The sequence below is a fragment of the Galeopterus variegatus genome, unplaced genomic scaffold (assembly GCF_000696425.1).
Source record: "Galeopterus variegatus unplaced genomic scaffold, G_variegatus-3.0.2 Scaffold2125, whole genome shotgun sequence".
NCBI lineage: Eukaryota > Metazoa > Chordata > Mammalia > Dermoptera > Cynocephalidae > Galeopterus > Galeopterus variegatus.
Genome location: NW_007728236.1, coordinates 130503 through 150492, shown reverse-complemented (window position 1 = coordinate 150492; position 19990 = coordinate 130503). Strand labels below are relative to the sequence as shown.

General features: G+C 40.9%; 1 protein-coding gene across 2 annotated transcripts in view; it reads left to right on the top strand.

Moving 5' to 3' along the window:
* PLCL2 (phospholipase C-like 2) overlaps nucleotides 1-19990 on the top strand; it is a 201636-nt gene that overhangs the window by 139021 nt on the left and 42625 nt on the right. For both annotated transcript variants that reach the window (XM_008580533.1, XM_008580534.1), the window contains exon 4: nucleotides 14401-14476. In XM_008580533.1, coding sequence (XP_008578755.1) covers nucleotides 14401-14476 — 76 coding nt within the window. The remainder of the gene's footprint in view (nucleotides 1-14400; nucleotides 14477-19990) is intronic.

Sequence of the window (19990 nt, the reverse complement as noted above, 5' to 3'; positions counted from 1 at the left end):
GCACTCCTCGTAACTTGTAATTATACATTGATTAGCTTGATTCCTTTTTTGAGAGTACCTGTCTCCCCGTCCCCCAAATCTGAGCCCCGGGATGGCAGGGCCCATGTGTGTGTCCTGTTCACCACTGTGTTCTCAGCACTGATGGCTGAGCCTGGCACACAGCAGGCACTCAAAATATATTTTTGATGAACAAATGAAAATGACCTTGATCTCCAGGACACAGATATCAGGTGCCCTTCCTACCCTATATCTGACCCAGTTGTGTCTGTATTTCCCTGACCTTGATTTTGATTTATGTGCACACAAATAGCCTTCCTCAGGAGGGTTAGGTCTGGGGACTGGCAAGGGGCTAGCAGGTGGGGTGGCTGCCCTTCCCGTCTCAGTACTAGATGGTTGTGCCCATGTCTGAAGGCAGTGAGGGGTGTCTTTGCTGGTCCAGGAAGAGGAGGACACCTGAGGTACTTGGACAGCCCAGCTGCTTGTAGTGAGGGTGGGGCCAGAGGCAGAAGAAGCCAGCCAGAGAGCCCCAGCTCCTGGACCGCTTAGCTCTTGTTCAGACCCTTGAAGGCTCCCCCACCCTTTTCCAGAGATTCTTTGTCCTGTCCGAAATTCCCCGCTTAAATATTCACATGCCCTAAAAAGAAAATATAGAAAGGTTGAAGAGCACAGGCAAAATGAAGAGGAAAGGTGAGGTCTCCTAGTTATTACCTGGCCGGAAAGGAGAGCAGCCTCACGCAGTGAAGCCACCCTGAGATGGGGAACATCTGTACATGTACAGTGCTTTACGATTTTCCCAACATGCTCATAAATCAATTGTTACATGAGCTGATAGAGGCTCTGGTGTGCAATGATTTTAGCAGAGGGGCTGGGGGCAGAGGAGGGGAGGGAAGCCTCAGGTGGACATGGGCTCCTGTTAGGTGGAGCAGAGAAGTCCTTGAAAGGCAGACAGCCACCTTCCCCCAAATGAGGCACCCCCTCTTCCCCAATACCAACTGGCCCTCGTGAGTGAGCCATCCCACACTCCCGTGTTCATGGGGAAGGAAGCCTTGACACATCCCCCGACTAACACACACACACAATCTGCCAGCTCCGACCCCACCTTGGGAAATCCTTGTCTTCCCTATCTCACCTGCCACTGTGAGCTGACTTCCAGGACAGCATAAGATATGCCTCGGCATGTCTTGCAAAGGCACATTTTAATAAGTACAGTGGTGACTTCACAGACCACCCAGGTAGGTGTGCATGGTGTGAATCTAGTCACAAAATGTGACAAGAAACTAAAGGATCGGGATGGAACCTCCCCGTACCTAAGAAGTACAAGAGTGGTTTGGGGGGGGTTTATTTTATTTTATTTTATTTTATTTTATTTTATTTTTTTGAGGGAGGGGGTGCTAGCAAAGAATATGAGCCCTAACTGTGAGGCAGTTCTTACTCTAGTGCTTGCTTCTGTGACCATGGACAAGTACATTTCTTTATCTATAAAATTGGCATGGGATCACCACTCCAAAGGATTATGAGACTACATGTAAATAGCCCAGACCATAATAAATCCTCAGTAAGTGGTGGTCATTATCATTGTCATTATTAGTTTTCAAAGGCTACAAGCATGTGGCTCTTGAAGCTTTTTTTTTTTTTTTGGTGGCTGGCTAGTATGGGGATCCGATCCCATGACCTTGGTGTTATAAAGCTGGGTTCCAACCAGTGAGCTAACCAGCTTCTTGACGCTTTAAGACCTGTGTGTGTATATTTTAACATCGCTGCAAACACTAAAGTAGCAGTCATTTATCATGCGATGCTTTGTGAGAGCATGGTTACTCCATTTCACAAAGGCAAGTTTAAATCTCAAAGTGAAAAGCAGAAGGTAAGACTTACCACCACCTTGCAAGGCCAGTTGTCTCTCTACCCTGAAAGGGGAAGAAACCAGAACACATGAGTTATGTGGTCAACACCAGGAAGAAAGCCTGGGTTTACACAGTAAATAAATACTCTAGTAGCTACTCGAATGCACTCCTGTCTTCTACCTCTGCCACTCCTGGAGTACTGTGGATCCTCTGCTGTGCTAAAAAGTATTGCCTTCATTACACAGAAGTCTCCAATTGCTTTTCGCTCTTAACTAACATCTATGCTTAGCACAGACCTGAGAGAAACTAATGATAATTTACAGTAAGACTGTGACTGAATTACCTTCTGTTAATTAGGAGTTTCTAAATCACCTTGATCCCCTTGGAGAAAAGGCTTGAAATAAATAGGCAGTAATAAAAATGGTGCTATGTTTAATTCAAACTGTATCTTTTGAAATTTAATTAATTTAGTAATAGTAGTTTTAAATGAGCATGTCAGAACTCTAAATGGTCCTTAGTGACTTGAAGGAGTTAACGTAGCATCCAGAAGTTCCTAATATACTCTCCGGAAGTCGCTTGCTCATTGAATAATTGGGTTTAACCAGCTCAAGTTCCCCTTTCCTCCTGCAGGACTGATTCCGGCCAGGTTTTGAGCCATTCTCTTCAGTTCTTTGGAGACACTGCCCTCTGTACAAGATGTAGGTCTGAATTTACTATCTTTAAAACTTCCAAGACCAGGGGGAGACGCACTGGGGCCCTGGCCCTTCTTTCCCTCTCTCCAGGCATTTGCTGAAGGCAGAAGCCACTGGCCTGGCTGTGGACTACATCCCCACTGGACCGCACTTGGCTGTCCATAGGTCCTGTCGAAACTTCCAAGTTGCTAAGTCCCTTCACTTACCCACATCCCTCTCCTCTCCTGACCATAGAAGATATTTGAGCACCGGGTGCACTTAAATTTCATGCTGTCTGGTATGGTATGAGTATGTTGTGTAGGCACATCATTATTATAGTTTAGAAAAGCAGAGAAGTGTTTTGTAGTGTTAAGAGGCTGACATGACCAAAGGCCCAGGAGAGGATGGGGTTTGTGTGTGTACGTCCTTGAGGTAACCATGGTGCAAAACAATTCATTATGTGCTACAAAGGAGACTGTTTAATGTGAGAATATTGCATAAGGCTTCCCATGGTAATCGTGTACAAAATGGTATGTAGCACACCAAGTTCTTCCCTAACAAGATCTCTGGTCATATAAGGTTGATCATAAACTAAAGGAATAAGAGGGTGGTTATAATATAGGTGCATATGACCTTACTATATACATACTCCATATAGAAAAGCACAGCATGATAAATTACTACATGAACTGGAAGAAGTTATTACATAGCTTTTCTGTATAGTTTTATAACCGAAACAGAATTCCTTATTAGAGTGCTTTAGGTTCTATTTTATTGCTCAGTTTTCAACATTTTTGTTTTACCTATGAATATCGTATGCTACAGCACCAGGAACAGTACAAGATCAAGTCCAAAATGCTTTTCAGTTTTTGAAATTCTGTTTATTTCCTGAAATATGATAAAATAAATAACTTACGGGCCGGCCCGGTGGCGCACTGCTACAGTGCGCCGCTTGGGAGCGTGGCGGCGATCCCACTGAGGGTTCGGATCCCACATACAGACCGGTTCCCGCTCACTGGCTGAGCGAGGTGTTGGCGCAGCACTGAGGGTTGCGATCCCGTTGCCGGTCCCGGTCCGGTACGGGCGTGACACTGAGGGTTGCGAACCGTTGCCGGACACGTAAAAAGACAAAAAGGAAAAATAAAATAAAATAAAATAAATGCCGGACACGTAAAAAGACAAAAAGGAAAAAAAAATAATAAAATAAATAAATAACTTACAATCCTTAAAGTTTGGTTTAAACTAAAATTTAAAATTCGGAAATTTTAAAACTTTGCCAACAGTCTGTAGTAGGCAAACATTTCAAGTCTATACATTGATTTCATAACTAATCTTTTGGTACAGTTGGAATCCCTGATTTTTCTGGAGCCCTTTTCAGTTTCCCCCAAGCTATTTTTGCACAATGGAATATCCCAGCCCCTGGTCTATTTAAATATGTTTGGGACCACATGGAAACTTCCAATAATGCTAAATCTCAATTAACTTAGAAATAGGAGTGAATTCCTTTTACATCAAAGTTTGATTGTGATTTTATAGTTTATTCAGTTGTCTGCATAAAATAAAAATTTCTTACCTGATTTAAAACATAGTTTTTGGTAAGATAAATCACCCTGGTGCATTTACTGTTTTGAATCCCCTCTGTGATTTTTTTTTTTTTTTTTTTTTTTTTTTCTTTTATTCTAGAAGTGCAGTTTTTTGCTTTTGGGGTTTTTTGGGCCCAGTTTCCTCTTTGTGCTGTTTTCCCTCATCTTTGCTCCTTCGTGCTCTCCTCCCAGCCTAACAAATGTGTATTACTAAGGACTTCTAGTGGCTAACACTGGAAGTGCCTCTAAGAAATAAGCCACAAGTGAAAATAGTTTGTCCATCCAGTGTGCACTGTACCCCAAAGCAACTGGTAGAAAAAAGGAACCTAGGGCAATAAATTGGTTGTTTGACTACATGATCCTATTTATTTTCATGACTTTTATGCTGAATCCAAATGGTTATTTGGATAACAGAAGACAGCTACACCACACTGTGTTTAGTAAGCATATGCCTTTATCTTATATTTATATGGTGACTCAGTTCAGAAACTGCACTTGAAGTTTAATCTGTAAATGCAGCCCCTTCTAAGTGTATGAATATGATTTATATTAATTTAGAGTAAGAAGTAATAGAGACATTGATTGCGATAGAGGAGGCTTTTTATAATGTGTAAATTCAACTAGATACCTACAGATGAGATGGGATGTTACGTTACAGGATTTTATCTGAAGTATAGTACATAAGTGGTTCAGATTATATCAGTGTTTAGGTAAAAGTTATGTAACAGGAGAGCCACACCCATCCCTTGAGTAGCTCCCCAGCTCTGAAGTGAACTTCATGAAAAGTTAGAGCATATTGAAAAGTTAGGGAATTGTTGGCTTCCTGAGTGTGGACCCTGGGTCACTCATAGCTCATAATTCACTCCAGATTTTATATAGCATTTGGCCTCCATTCTCTGGCAAAAAATGATTGTTAAAATAGTTGAAAACAATGTTGAGGCAGGCTTATATGATGCCAAAACCATGCTTTGGTGGAATATGATGGAAACTGAGAGTTTAACTTGTACTTCATAATAAAATTGCTTAGAAGAATTTTGTAAAACAAAATTATGGAAAGATTTTTAAATAATCTCCCTTCTTCAGTCAGTTCTGCTATAACCCTTGTTTTGAAAATGCAAGCTTGTTTGAATGCAGTTGATTCAAAGGATCAATTTAGGGAACAATTTGAGCATAACACGAATTTTGCACTTGTGATTGCACAATTTTGTGCACAAGAAACACTAGGTGAACACAGAAGACTGTGCCTGGGCAAACTGAATGCACACACATGCCCCAAACGTCTACCAGCCACCTTGGTTCATGGAATGTACTGTGAGTTACACCTGTGCACATCTGTGTGACCACTTTCCGTTAGGTGTTAGAGACCCTCCTTCCCCACTTCACAGTAACTCACAAACTGCAACCCTTCTGATGCCCACTTCCACAAGCAACCTTCAGGCCTTCTTCAAGGTAAAGTGCCACATTTATTGTAGAATTTTTGCATTCTTTAACCATTTAACATATGCAGGACTGTGATGTCGCTTTCATTCTGTTCCTGTCTTTTTTTAATGTGTCACTGCAAAATTTTTTTTTTCTTTTTTGTCTTTTTTTGTGTCCGGCAACGGATTGCAACCCTCAGTGTCGCACCCGTACCGGACCGGGACCGGCAACGGAATCGCAACCCTCAGTGTTGCACCCGCACCTCGCTCAGCCAGTGAGCGGGAACCGGTCTGTATAAGGGATCCGAACCCTCGGCGGGAGCGCCACCGCACTCTCAAGCGGTGCACTGTAGCAGTGCACCACCGGGCCGGCCCAGTCACTGCAAAATTTTTGAGTGTTGTGTCCCTAATCCTGTTTTCTCCATAAGCCCTGTGGTGGTTGTTGCACAATTTTGTATAGTGCGATGATTTTTAGGAATGCGTGTGTCATGTTACAGCAGAACTGTCGGTACTGCAATTATGTTCTCCATAACTACCCAGTGAAATAACCAAATCCAGAGCTCCCAAGACTATGGGACTCACCCTTCTTCCAGAAACTCTTTCCTCACGCATCTGTAATTGTTTATATCCTTGTTCTGTTCCTTCCCTCTGGCCACTCTCGTGTCTCTCCTACTAGTTGTTGTTCTCTCTGCTTATTAATTTGATGAATCGGGAGCATCACTGTGGTGCTCATTTATCTTTAAAATTCGTTCCTCAGAAATGTAGACATTCTTTCATCTCAGTTACTACCTCTGTGCAGAAAATTCCCAATTTTCCGATGCCAGACCAAGCTTTTATACAATTTCTGGTTGCTGCTGGGCAATCTCACAAGACTTCCCTGCTGTAACCACCAACTCAATTCAACTAAGGTAGAAGTCCACATGATTGAATGAGTTAACATATTTAAAGTCACTGTAAAGCGCTTTACAACTGTAGGGTGTGTTACGATTTTTCTTATCCCAGCCAGTTTAGCTGCTGTGTCACCTCTGGCTCTTGCTTCTGTGCCCACAGCAAATTGGCGACTGAGTCCTACCCCATCTTCCCTTTCATGATCTCTTCATTGCGTCCTTTCCTCCCCTGCCACTGTCCTGTCCTCATACAGCAGTGGCCCTTACCTGCTTCCTGTCCCCACTTTCATGTCTCCCCATTTCTTCTTTCACACCAATCCTTGCTCATGGCTCTGAAATTCCACTTTGGTCACAGCCCATCTCTGCTTAAAATCATCCATGGTGTGTGATGAAATTCAAACTCCTCACTGTAGAGTTCCGTAGATTCTCCAAACTGTCCCTTCACTCCTTTTCTACCCACGTTTCTCTCCTTTCCTCTAATGTGTATTGAAACTCCTAGAGAGCTTCACGGTAGTTGACACTGCTTTAGATCCTGCCCTTACCCACCATGGCTGTCACAGGTACCTGTGCAGCAGCCCTCCTCTCTGTGTTTCACAGTCCAGTAGTACTTCTTATCTGGAAAATCTTTAGGTTCTTTCTAAAATTTTCTTTGTAGGGCTTTTCTATAGTATTATATAATTTGCATGGTGGAAAATGTGGAAATGGAAGTGAGATTTCATGAGGAAACCAGAACCAGTTACCCTGGAAACGGTTTGTTATTTAGAAAATGTTTTCATAGTGACATTGCTGGAAAGGACAATGACCGCAGCTCTTAATGACATGAAAAACCTCAGCTCCTGGATGGTAATCAGCTGTCTGGCCTCCCCCACACAGTGGAATGTGGCCACAATACTCCACCCGTGTGACATGGAAAGGGGAGCTGGGTTTAGCTGTAGCATGCAGCTGACAAAGACCCCCACTGCAATAAGCTTTTCGCACCACAATTCAAATATATGACATTTATATTATGTTCCAGTGTTAAAATCTATGTTGTATTTTGCAACAGTAGTTATATACTTGGTGCCTCTTCCATTAGTTAACTTTGTGACATCTTGCTATACTTGGAAGCTTTAGTGAGAGAAAATTTCAGTTGAGAAGTCCCAGATCCCAGTGTTTCTGCATTTGATCCTAAAATTCTTCACTCACACAGTAATAATTATTGCAAAGTGTTAAAAAGAAAGATTATATTGTTAATTCAGAGATATGGTTTTGTCAAGAGCACCGAAAGCACCAAAGCTTACAAATTACTGAGGGAATTTTGCTCTTACTTTCGTCCTGTTCTCAGCATTAGTGAACTGATTCACTTTGCAGGGCTGTGTAGCATGAGGCTGAAGATCCACCAGTGACGTGAGATTTAGAACCTGTGTCAGTTCTTTTGTGCTGCTGTAACAGGACACCACAGACTGGCTCATTTATAAAAACTAAAATTTATTTTCTCACAGTTCTGGAGGCTGGGAAGTCCAAGATCAAGGCACTGGCATCTGGTGAGGACCTTCTTGCTGCGTCCTCCCATGGTGGAAGGAGGACGGGCAAGCTAGCTGAATGCTGTGTGAAGCCCCTTTTGTAAGGGTCTATTTCATTTGTGAGGGAGGACCCCTCATGGCCTAATCACCCCTTAAAGGCCACACCTCTTACTACCAGCACATTGGCAATGCCTGAATTTTGTAGGGCCCATGGTGGAAGGAGGACGGGCAAGCTAGCTGAATGCTGTGTGAAGCCCCTTTTGTAAGGGCCTATTTCATTTGTGAGGGAGGACCCCTCATGGCCTAATCACCCCTTAAAGGCCACACCTCTTAATACCAGCACATTGGCAATGCCTGAATTTTGTAGGAAACACATTCAAACCATAGCAGAGGCTGCCGTTCAGATAATTCTAATTAGAGGGAAATATTATTTTGGACTGAATTAGTTCCTGTCTTCTGAAGACCTCGTCATCCTTGATTCATGTTTGCTGTTTTGTTATTCATCCCTGGAGTCCTGAGAGGAAAGTCCTGCATTGGCCCTATCCTCTCAGGGTCCTTCCTGAACCTGGTGGCTGAACCAGCCACCTGGGCATTCACTGGTCCACTGAAGCCTAATGTGAATCTCCAAGATGGCCTTGGCAGTCTGGGGGTGTACAGTGGTGACAGCCAGGTGTACTCCATCATTTTTATAAGTCCACTGGCATGTTTGAGAATGATGATCTTGAAATTATTTGAGTTTGGGAAGATACTTACCTGTTATGTGTTAAATAGTCATAGAATCCACATAAAAGAACAAACCTTCTTTGTTATCTAGCAGTTCTTTTTTATAATAACTTTAGGACTTCTTAGACTTTGTAACTTCATCAGAAACAACTACAGCAGATGCAGTAGCAGCCACATCTGTGTGTTAAGTACAAGGACAGACAAAGGAAGAAGAGGCGGAAATTTTCTATCTGAAACTGAGGTTCAAAAGAAGATAAAGGGAAAAAATCTAGAACTCAGAAGATGTTATTACTAAAACTTCTTTCACCCAAGTACTTAAAATTATTGGCAAACTACTTTTGTAGTTTTTTGCAAGTTTCTTTTGTAATTATTAACAAAATCTGTGTTCCTGAGATGGAAGATTTGGTGAATTGTCCAAAATCAGTTGTAAGATCCTTATGTAAAACAGACATGCTCATCCTGAAAACAATTTTCCTAGTAGATAAGCAAGTTTCAGAACAGAAAATAAAGGAGCAGTCTATAGAAATCTAGTAATGTATAATATATTCATATAGTAATAGTCTTTCTCATAGCCATATATATAAACAGAGAAGTTACCTTACACTAACATGGGAAGTTGCTTTTAAAATGTAGCATTCTTATGGAAGGCATTTCTGGTTTCTTTCCATCTTAATAAACTAGAAATTTTAGTTTTTACTTTGTGTTTAGTTGGAACTTCCTGCTTTTCATCTGCTTGAGTCCTGTATTAAAACCTTATATTAGAGTTGATCAAATTTATGAAATGGGTTTCTGGGGTATGTTAAATCCATAGATTTTCCTAATAATTTAATTCCAGAAATTTAGCAGGTATTGGTAACAGGTCACTAATATAAAATCCATTAGCAACAGCTATATAAAAGCAAATTGCACAGAGTAAGCATCAATGTGGTGAGTTACTCAGGCTGGTAGCTGCGTGTCTGATTGCTGTGCCAAGATTTATACCTGTGTGCTCAGAGGGGATTGGTGAAATTAATGCATTTACATTAATGCAAATAATGCTTATAGAATCAACCACCTTGCATTCTTTTGACATATTAATAAGTATACAGAGAAAACAAGATAACATGTTTTCTTTCCTTGGGCTTGTCTCTTGATTATCACTCCCCAAACATCTGCTTTTGTCTAATCTGAGGTGCTTATTCTAGTAGTTTTACATTAAATATAAATGATTTGTCTTTTATAATAAGGAATTATTAAGTGAATCCAAGTAATTTATTTGTCATCATTAAAAAAAAATATTTTCTCAAAGTGCTTTATAGAAATATTATTTGAAAAAACAACTTTGGGTCGATGTTGGTAGTTGAAATGATACTACAAATCTGCTTTTGTCTAATCTGAGGTGCTTATTCTAGTAGTTTTACATTAAATATAAATGATTTATCTTTTATAATAAGGAATTATTAAGTGAATCCAAGTAATTTATTTGTCATCATTAAAAAAAATATTTTCTCAAAGTGCTTTATAGAAATATTATTTGAAAAAACAACTTTGGGTCGATGTTGGTAGTTGAAATGATACTACAAACTGTGTGAGGTACCTTCCAGGTGTTACAGAATTCCCTCTGCTTTTGTACATCCTTCTGGTGGAATGCCCCTTTCTCTTTACTCATGCAGTTGCTACTCATATGTCAAGATCTGTCATGGTATTATGGAAAGAGCAGAGGCTTTGAGGTCAAACAGAATACTGGTTCCATTATTTATTAATTATAGTCCCCTTGCCTATCATAATAGATGACCGTGGGAAAGGAGCTTTCTCGTCAGGTAGGTCTTCAGTGTCACATCTGCAAAAGTAACTCATAAGTACCCATCTCTCGTGGATAATGTGAGCATTAAATGAAATGGAAAGCACTGAGCACATGCCTGATACAGAGGAGGCGTTGAATTACTTTCATCTTGATTCATTCAACCAACACTTGTACTATTTATAATCACAGGTTTTCACAAAGTAGCAGACTCAGAAATGGGTCCCTACTAGATGAACTGTAGTTCCATGTTGCCTCTGCTGTATCCTCAGTGCTGTGTGCTCTACATTCAATCATACTGGTCAGCTGAATGAAAGGAAGACGTCAGCCAGCTGGGTAGGCAGGCGGGAAGGCCCATCACCCAGCCCTGCCCTCTCTAAGCCTGCTGGACTCAACCTGGTGCTCTAATAGGAGCCCACAGTCCAGAGACCTTCCTTAAGAGAATCTAGAGGGGCTCTTAGACTCAAGGAGAACTTACACAATGCTGCAAGAGTTGAGGATTAATGAATTTATGCTATGGACAAGAGCTACAGGGTGAGTATTCCTTATCCAAAATGCTTGGAACCAGAAGTGTTTTGGATTTCCATTTTTTTTCAGATTTTGGAATATTTGCAGAATACTTACTGGCTGAGCATTTCTGATTCAAAAATCTGAAATCCGAAATGCTCCAATGAGCATTTCCTTTGAGCATCGCGTCAGCACTCAAAAAGCTTCAGATTTTGGAGCATTTCAGATTTCAGTTTTTTGGATTAGGGATGCTCAACCTATATAAACTGTTTATCACACATTAATTTAATTATAAATATGTACCCCCAAACTATAAAAAAGATAAACTGGCAGTTCCTCCTTCCAAAGGAAGTGGTGCAAACATTTAATAACAGGTGTGACAAACTGAGTCATCTCTGCTAAGGTCTGAATGTGCTTTCTTCCTGCCCCATCTAAGCTTTGCTGATTGTTTATGGTGTGGCTGCCTTCTCCTAGGCTGGTTCCCGCTGGAATTCCCCTCTAATACAGTCTGCAAATGCCTGCTGCTGTTTACTCCCCAAACCTGAGAAGAATGGCTTCTCACTGCGTTTGTGTGCTCTACCTGGTGTATTAACCACCTTTGTAGTCTGTCTACTGCTCACGAGTAAGAAGGATGTATTCACTCACATTGTCAGGAAAGGAACTTCTGTATTGAAATCTAAGCCACAAACGGATCCTTCTGTGGGCGTCAGCATGGATGCCATTATACCACAAGTACCTCACCATTAACTATCCCACCAAAGGGCAGTGGCTTAGGCGTATTTAATTTTGTCACACCCAGTAGCTCTGGGCTACAATAGAAATGCTGCATTTCATGGTAGTTACTATTTGTCTGTCTGCTTTCCTTACCATAGTCCCAGGTCAGCAGCTATTCTTTATTCATCCTCAGCACGTAGTTCAGAGTCCCACACATCTATGTGTCTGAGTAAATGACTGTCCCAAGAATAAGCAAATGATCCTCCAAGTATTACAGAGCACAGGAGGCAGACAAGCTTCCCTATCCAGACCCTTGGGATGGGTGTGTGTTTCTTAAGCCTTGCATATATTTTATAGCTGGAAGGTGCATAATTTTTTAACCTCTGGTGATACTTTAAACTGGAAAATGCTTCTGAGAATAATAGTATGATTTGTTTCTGAGCTTCAGAAACAGGCTTTTCAAGTAAAATTAAAATTAGTAATGAGTGTCAGAAACATTGCCAGTTAACATAAAAAGAAGACATACTTATTCAGCTAATTTTGGGCAACCCGGAAATGATCCACCAGGACTCCTGGATAAATGGGGAATCAAGAACGATGTCTGCCATTTGCAGGTGTCTTCTTTGTGCTAGAGTCACTCACACGCATGCTTTCATTTAATCCTCACATTATAAGGTGTAGTATCTTTAATAAGCTCATTTTACAGGTAGGAAATTATGGTTCTGTGAGGTCAAATATCTTGTCCTGGATGACAGAGCTCATAAGAATCAGGATTGAACCCATATGAATCTGTGCTTTTCCCACCCTGCACTACCCCCAGTATGAGTGTGTCCGTACGTGTGAGCCTGTGCTTGGTGCTGCTGTTCTCTGTTCCTTCTGTGATCGCTCCTGGCCTGCTCATCGGCTTCACGACCAGCTTCATTCCATTGCTTGTATTTTTTTTTTTCTTCTTCCTATTTGAGTGGTGGAGGCACGGTTGGCCAGTTCTTTGATACTAAGCTGTGACAGCCACCATCCTTGCTTGAAGAAGTCCTTGCTTCTTCCTGTCTCTCATTTGGCTTGACATCAAAGCTGAAAAAGGTTACTGATGACGGTATGAACCTTTTCAGTATGCAAATTATGTAATGGTGCAAATGACTTTATGTCAGTATAATAGAGTTCTTAACTATTCATTTTTATCATTGCCTGTTCAGTATGTCAAGCTATAAAATAGGGTATTTTAATTTACAGGAATGACTCAGATCTTGAAGAAAGAATGTGAAAACACTGAATTCCAAAGTGCAAGCTCCGCAAGTAGGCCATGGACTTCCTGAAGACAAGGGCTGTGTCCTGTAGGTCATGTATCCCCAGGTTCTACTTAGGAGCTGCTTTTAGTAGGCCCTCCAAGAATAACGAAGACATCTGCCTACTTCGGCCTTTGAACTTTTGATGTTTACTATAGTTTTTTAGAACAGTGGAAGCTGATAAATGCTGGTTGACTAACTTTAAGAATCTAGTGCATTTCTTAAGAGGCATGTTGATTATAGTTTAAATAAATGTAACTAATCAGGGGCCGGCCCGGTGGCGCACTGCTACAGTGCGCCGCTTGGGAGCGCGACAGCGCTCCCGCCGAGGGTTCGGATCCCACATACAGACCGGTTCCTGGCTGAGCGAGGTGCGGGCGCGACGCCAAGGGTTGCGATCCCGTTGCCGGTCCCGGTCCGGTACGGGCACGACACTGAGGGTTGTGATCCGTTGCCGGACACGAAAAAATAAATAAATAAAAATAAATGTAACTAATCAAAATATGTGTCCTTTGAGTTATACAAATAATCCAACCTACGTATGTTTAGTTACTATAAAGTAGTTACTATGACAGTTAGTGATAGATGCTATAAAAAAAAAAACAAGGCAGAATTAAAGGAATGGATGGGTGTTTGTTATTTAAAATAGGATGGTCATCTAAAACAGGTTAGCAATATTACAATGCAAAATATTTGGACATTTAAATACAAAAAAATTAGAATCTATTCTAAGGCAGTATCATAATTATACCCAGTTGAGCCATGAGAGCTGAATCTGACTGTCCCATTTTCATAGTGATTTTAGAGCCAACAAGATTTCTTCAGACAGGTCTTTTCCTAGCTTTTTGGTGAATAAAATAATTGATCAGCTGTGACCTCATCCTTTCTGTTACTCAAGCTTGGACTCTTCAAACAAGCTTGTACTCTTGGAACAAGAAATCAAAATTGAATATTTTAAAAACCATTGATAGGAACATTAAAAATACTAGTTTGAGAGGCATCATTAGTGATAAATAGCATCCAATAAGTGCTATTTTTGATCCTTATTGTATGTTTTAAGCTGATTTTCGGATTGAAGACATTTTGACTGAAATATGTAGGCATTGGGGCTTTCTGCAAGGTAAAGATTTTGTTAGAATGGATACTAGAAGTATCATTTGAAACTCAGGTCAGATGTGCACACATTTGTAGCTTCTCACACTGAAACGAACTCATCTCAGTATTGGCTCAAGTTTCAAGTGCAGTGTTGTACTAGCCTAACTGCACCTGGAACATACTGCTACTCAGTGTTGCTTAAACTGTTACGTGGGGATGGATGATTTTATCATTTTTCACATACACATTTGAATTTAAGTAGTGGAAGGTCAGATAAAAAAGCGTTTTGCATCATCACATCAGTCTGTTTTTAGGGGAAGAGCCTTGTTCGTGCATGAGTGTGAGAGGGTGTCTATTTGTCAGGTGTAATCTCATGTCTGGATGTTCTCTTTGCAGATGATTCAGTCACTGAAGGCATTGATTGAAAATGCAGATGCTGTATATGAAAAGATCGTACATTGTCAGAAGGCAGGTAAGTGAAAGTTTTTTTTTCTTGAAAATGAAATTAGTAGCATATATTTTGCCTTGAAACTACTCCATCTTTTTGATACTACATCTAGAAAATCAAATATGAACATTTTTTTTTCACGGCTAACAAAAATACTAATCCAGTGATTCTCAAACCTGGATAGCAAACTCACCTGGGGGGAGCTTTCAAAATACATTGACATTGATCTAGGGTGTGGGCTGGGAATTAATAGCTGTTAAAATTTAAAAATTCCCAGCTGTTTGTAATTGTGCAGCCAAGATTGAGAACCTGTGCACCAATCTCTTCCTCAGTGTTATCTGTGCTGCCAAACGTCCTGCTAGTCACGCATTGCTTTCTAGCACACAGTAGGAGAGGTGAGGCTTGAGCAGAGAAAGAATGGTTCCTTGGAAAGGAGAATGGGTACCAATTATAACCTCCTGATGCTTTTTAATCCACTGGCATTTTTAACTGCTGATAAGTTCATTAATTTCACATCCAAATGTAAGACTAGGTTATAAAATTTTACTTACATAAACAACCATCTACTTCTGTGGTAAACCAAAAAATCAAATATTCTGCATTGTAATAAAAATACACAAATTGGAGTTCTTTTCAATTTTCTAAATTTGTTTTAGTGTCAATTTGGAAGATTCAAATATGGAGAACATTTGTAAGTCATAAATAAGAATATCTGTCCTTACTTTCTAAGGTTTTTTGGTTGATGTTCTTTAAAAACAACTATTGCCGAGCCTGAAAAAAATTTCTCTCTTAGCTCAGAAATGAACTCATTTAAAATAGATTGAAGACAGAATATGTGTAACAATTTTCTTTTCTGGTGTATATTGAAGGAATGTTCATATTTGTGACTTAATCCACAAGTTCCAAAATTCTCATCTTGTTTTACTCAGCTTGTCAGCAAAATATTGTTAGCAAAGTGATCTTTCTACTTCTTATCCTTTGCAGGCTAATTCTCCCTGCAATCCACAACTAAAACAAGTTGCTTCGAACACTTTTTTTTTATCATGTCAGTGCTTTACACACAATCATCCAGTAACTTGCTAGAGTGTCTTGTATCAAATCTAAGCTCCTGATGTTGCATGCAAGGTTGTCTACCAGCTGGCCCACAATTTGCCAATATTATATAAAATTTACTAATTAAACCATCTGCTTATTCATTTAATAAATATGTTTTGAACTTCTATATGCCTAAGGTACTTGGTAGCTCTTCCATACCAAAATATGAAAAAATTATAAAACAGGTTTTTGCCTGTTTTAGAACCTTCAAATCAAACAGGAAATATAAAAGAAAATGCAGTCAAATATATTGGGTACTTACTGTGTGTTATTCAACTCGGTCTGTAAGGCAAGAGAGCCATTGTTTTTTGAGTAGAACAGAAGGTGTCTGAGCTTTAAGGTAATGACCGTAATAGCTTTGTGCAGAGAATTTTCGTGGGCAGAACGTGATCTGGAGGCTTGAGGCCGGCACTCCTGGGAGCAGTGAGAAAGGAAAAGGAGGTGGTGGCCCTCCCTTGGGTCTGCCCTTCCACATTTCCTGTGTTTCTACTTAATCAGATTTTCACAAGCCTTCCCTCTGGTAAGACTTCTCTCTTTATCCTCCCTGCCAATCTGTACTTTTCATCTTTTTAAAGTGTCTCAACAGTCTTCCAGGAGACCTCTCATGATTCTGGGATTTATGTCACCTAAATCATTCCATTCAGTCATTCAAACCATTTATTTGCTTCAGCTGATAGAACATCTTCAGTTATTGTGTATTTTATTAATGTATTCCATCTTCTAAACAGGATAATGATCTCCTATGGCACCAAGATCATATATTCAGTTCTCTCTGCAGTTTACCCATGACATCTGTTCTAACATTCTGTGCAGAGTAGCCGCTCAAATATTCAAATATTAACTAAATGTGATTTAACTTTTAGTAAGTATTAAACACATGTATCGCTATGAGAATTGTGGACTTTATGGAATTTGAAAAAAGAATTGTTCATCAGGAAAAATACTGTTTATTAATTCAATAGTTTGAGTTATTGTCAATTCCTTGCAAATTCATTGGTTTATGAAATTTTATAATTTCTAGCATAATGTGGCTTTATGTTGTTCTGCTTGATTTCAGAAAGGGATATGTTTGTTTATATTTAAAAAGCTGAAGAGTCTTGTCTATGAGGGATTTTACTAGGGGGTGGGGGATGGGGGAGATAACCACAGTGTAATGGTTCCAGTCGCCCTGGGTTTAAAGATCTTTAGGTGCATGTGAAGAATCTTTTGGTTTCACAGTTACTGTTGAACGCCTACACAGCCCTTCTGTTATTCTGAGTGCTTATTTTAGAGTCCCTTGATCTTTTGTTTCTCATGTTTATAGTTGTCATAAGGACATATAGTCATTAGTCATATGAAGAATTGCTAATCTGTCTCTGGCTCAAAGGACATTTGCTTAAGATTTGACTTTTGATAAGTAATTGTTATTCTGCTTGCAGAACTTTAATCTTGCAAATGAAGATATAGGTCACCAAAGTGCTGCAAAAAACAATTATTTTAAACTTTGAAAACACACATCTTATTTTCATTAGATAAAATTTCACTTAAACAATTAGATGGACATAAAGAGTCAAACACCCACCCCAACCACATGTTAAAAAGTGCACCTAGTTTGGACAGGTTCAGACTCTTGGCTGTGTAATTGATTTTTTAGAAGGAAATGTATATGCTATCGTTATTCTTGGGAGGAGGGAGAGGAGTGCTGAGAAGTGAAGACCTCCAGCCAAGGCGGGCCAGGAAGCTGCAGGCCCTTGTAGGCAGGGGACCCAAAGGGATGCAGAAGGAGCTCCGTGGCGAGCAGTTGGAGGCAGCCTGTATAGTCCACTCCTAAGAATAGAATACGGTAGCACAGACAGTCGGGGATAAAGGGGAAATTTTGATAAGAAAACCATGTTCCCAGAATGCGAAAGATCCAGTGAAGAGGAAGACATTGAAAGATGAGGCAGAGAGTATGGGGTGGGGGGGCAGGGATGACATGCAGTCCTGAAACACTTGACCCTAGAAAGGGGGGCAGGACCCTTCTTCTGAGATAATACCGTGACATTTAGAGAAATTCTCACGAAGAGAGGAGTGTTTCCTGTTGAGGAGGTGGACAAAAGGAGAGCATCAGCCTTGGGGGCAAGAACGTGAAGGAGGAGATTCAGCATGGGGGGAAGAGCAGAGTCAGAGGCCAGCAGAAACATCAAAGGGACCAGCGAACCATCCAGCCATGCAGGGGCGATGTATGGTGAGTGGGTGTCGTAGGAGTGAGAAATGACACTGCTGTGCGAGAACGAGCGTGTATGAATCAGTGAGCCCAGGTGGACACACACACACACATTCTCAAGTAGGTGTTGGCAAGGGACACATGCCGGGAGCAGAGCAGGAATCTGCAGAGGGAGAAGCATCCTAAAAGTACATAAAAGTTCATTTTTTAAAACATGCATACGGGGCCGGCCTGGTGGCGCACTGCTACAGTGCGCCCACTTCGGAGCGCAGCGGCGCTCCCGCCGAGGGTTCGGATCCCACATACAGACCGGCCACTCACTGGCTGAGCGAGGTGCAGACGCAGCGCCGAGGGTTGTGATCCCGTTGCCGGTTCCGGTCCGGTGCGGGCGCGAGACTGAGGGTTGCGATCCGTTGCCGGACATGAAAAAAAAGACTGATCCCGTTGCCAGTCCCGGTCCGGTGCGGGCGCGAGACTGAGGGTTGCGATCCGTTGCCGGACATGAAAAAAAAGACAGAAAGGAAAAAAAAAACATGCATAAAAGTTGATCAAAGATTTGCCAAATTCTTTCAGGGGAAAAGTCTTTTCCACTTCCTAATCTCCATCTCTTTCTCAACAGTCAAAACCATAGCCTAGCTTTGAATTATAATTTCCTTTCTAATCATTGAATTGATCTGCCTCATAAAGGGCAGGAAGATGATCTAGAAGGAAACCCAGCCTGTTTTTGCTTCAGTGAGCTGGGTGTGTGTTTTTTTAATTAATTAATTTTTTAATTGAAATGTCTTGATCATACATGTTTATGGGGCACAGAGTTGTATTTTAATACATGTATACAATGTGTAATGATCAAATCAGGGTAGTTAGCAAATTCATCATCACAAAAATTTAACATTTCATTGAGATGAGTACGTTTGAGCTCCTCTCTTCCAGCCATTCAATTGATCTGCTTCATGAAGGAGAGGAAGATGAGCTCGAAGGAAACCCAGACTGCTTTGCTTCAGTGAGCTGAGCATTTTTATCAGGTGATTCAAATGGAAAATAAACTGTTCTCTGGAGCAGAAAGAAAAAGATATCAATGACATACTTCCTGCTAAAGATGGTGAATCAACAGATGCATTTAATCTCTACTCCCTCTAAAACCTTATTAAAATGACAGTAAGGGATTTTTTTTTTTTTAAGGCACAAATCCATAAGGATAAACATAATGGGAGCAATAAAATTTTGGAAACTGAGAAACAGCTGAACAAGTGATAATTAACTTAGCTGCCGACTCAAGAAAGCTGAACCTGAAGCTGGCAGTGGGGAGCCCTGACAAGCCGTCCAATTTACACCGCAGACCACCAGCTCAGAATCTGGTGACGCGGGTATCTCTGGAAGTCGGGGTAAAGACAGGGATGAAAGGAAGAGCTGTCTAAAAGCTGGATTAAGAAGCAATTAGAGCCCTGTGTCCTGACAGTGGGGAGGTTAAAGGCAGCAAAATTCTTATCCTTCATATGGGAATTTAGTAGGTAGTGCTTGAAAAAAAAAATCTTACTAAACAATATAAGCATGTTACTTAGAAATATAGACATAAGTACTAAAAAAGGGGGAAAAATCAGCTAAAGGTGTTGAACGTGACTGCTGCTGGGGAGGGAAATCGGTGGCAACTATTTGGCTCTTTAAACTGTGTGCATGCATAATTATGATAAAAATAAAAAGTAAATTTGAAGAAAAGAGAAGGAAGGAATTAAGGGAGAGAAGTGCCACAGGAACTGAGGATGTTCCCCGAGATGTGGTCCACACCCACAGGGCTTCGGGACAGTGTTAGTTACGGAGGGGCAGACGGCCTGCAGGGGCCTCACAGGCTTCCCTGAGTCTGTGGCCATGCCCAAGGCAGAGATGATGCCTGCGTGCCTGGGTGGCTGCAGGCTTGGCTCCTCTTCTGGCGGGAGGATTGGCTTTACGCTCTTTCTGAATGACTGTCAGGAGCGTGGATCACGATCACTCTCTAAAGGAAAGACAATCCAGCCCATCCCAGACCTCTTTAAATAGAAGCTTCTTTTCTAAAAGCTCTAAGGGCCCCTCATGCATGGCCAGGGTCGTATCATTACTGAGGAAAGTGGGATATAAGGGAAATTTCCAAATAATGAAAGCTTTAATTACGCTTTATTTTAATCAGTTTAATGAAAAGTTTTCTTTAATGGATTCTATACATCGTGGCTTTTTAAAATTAGGTTGCCAAAAATAATTTGGACTTTGTTTTGATGACTCACAGTCAT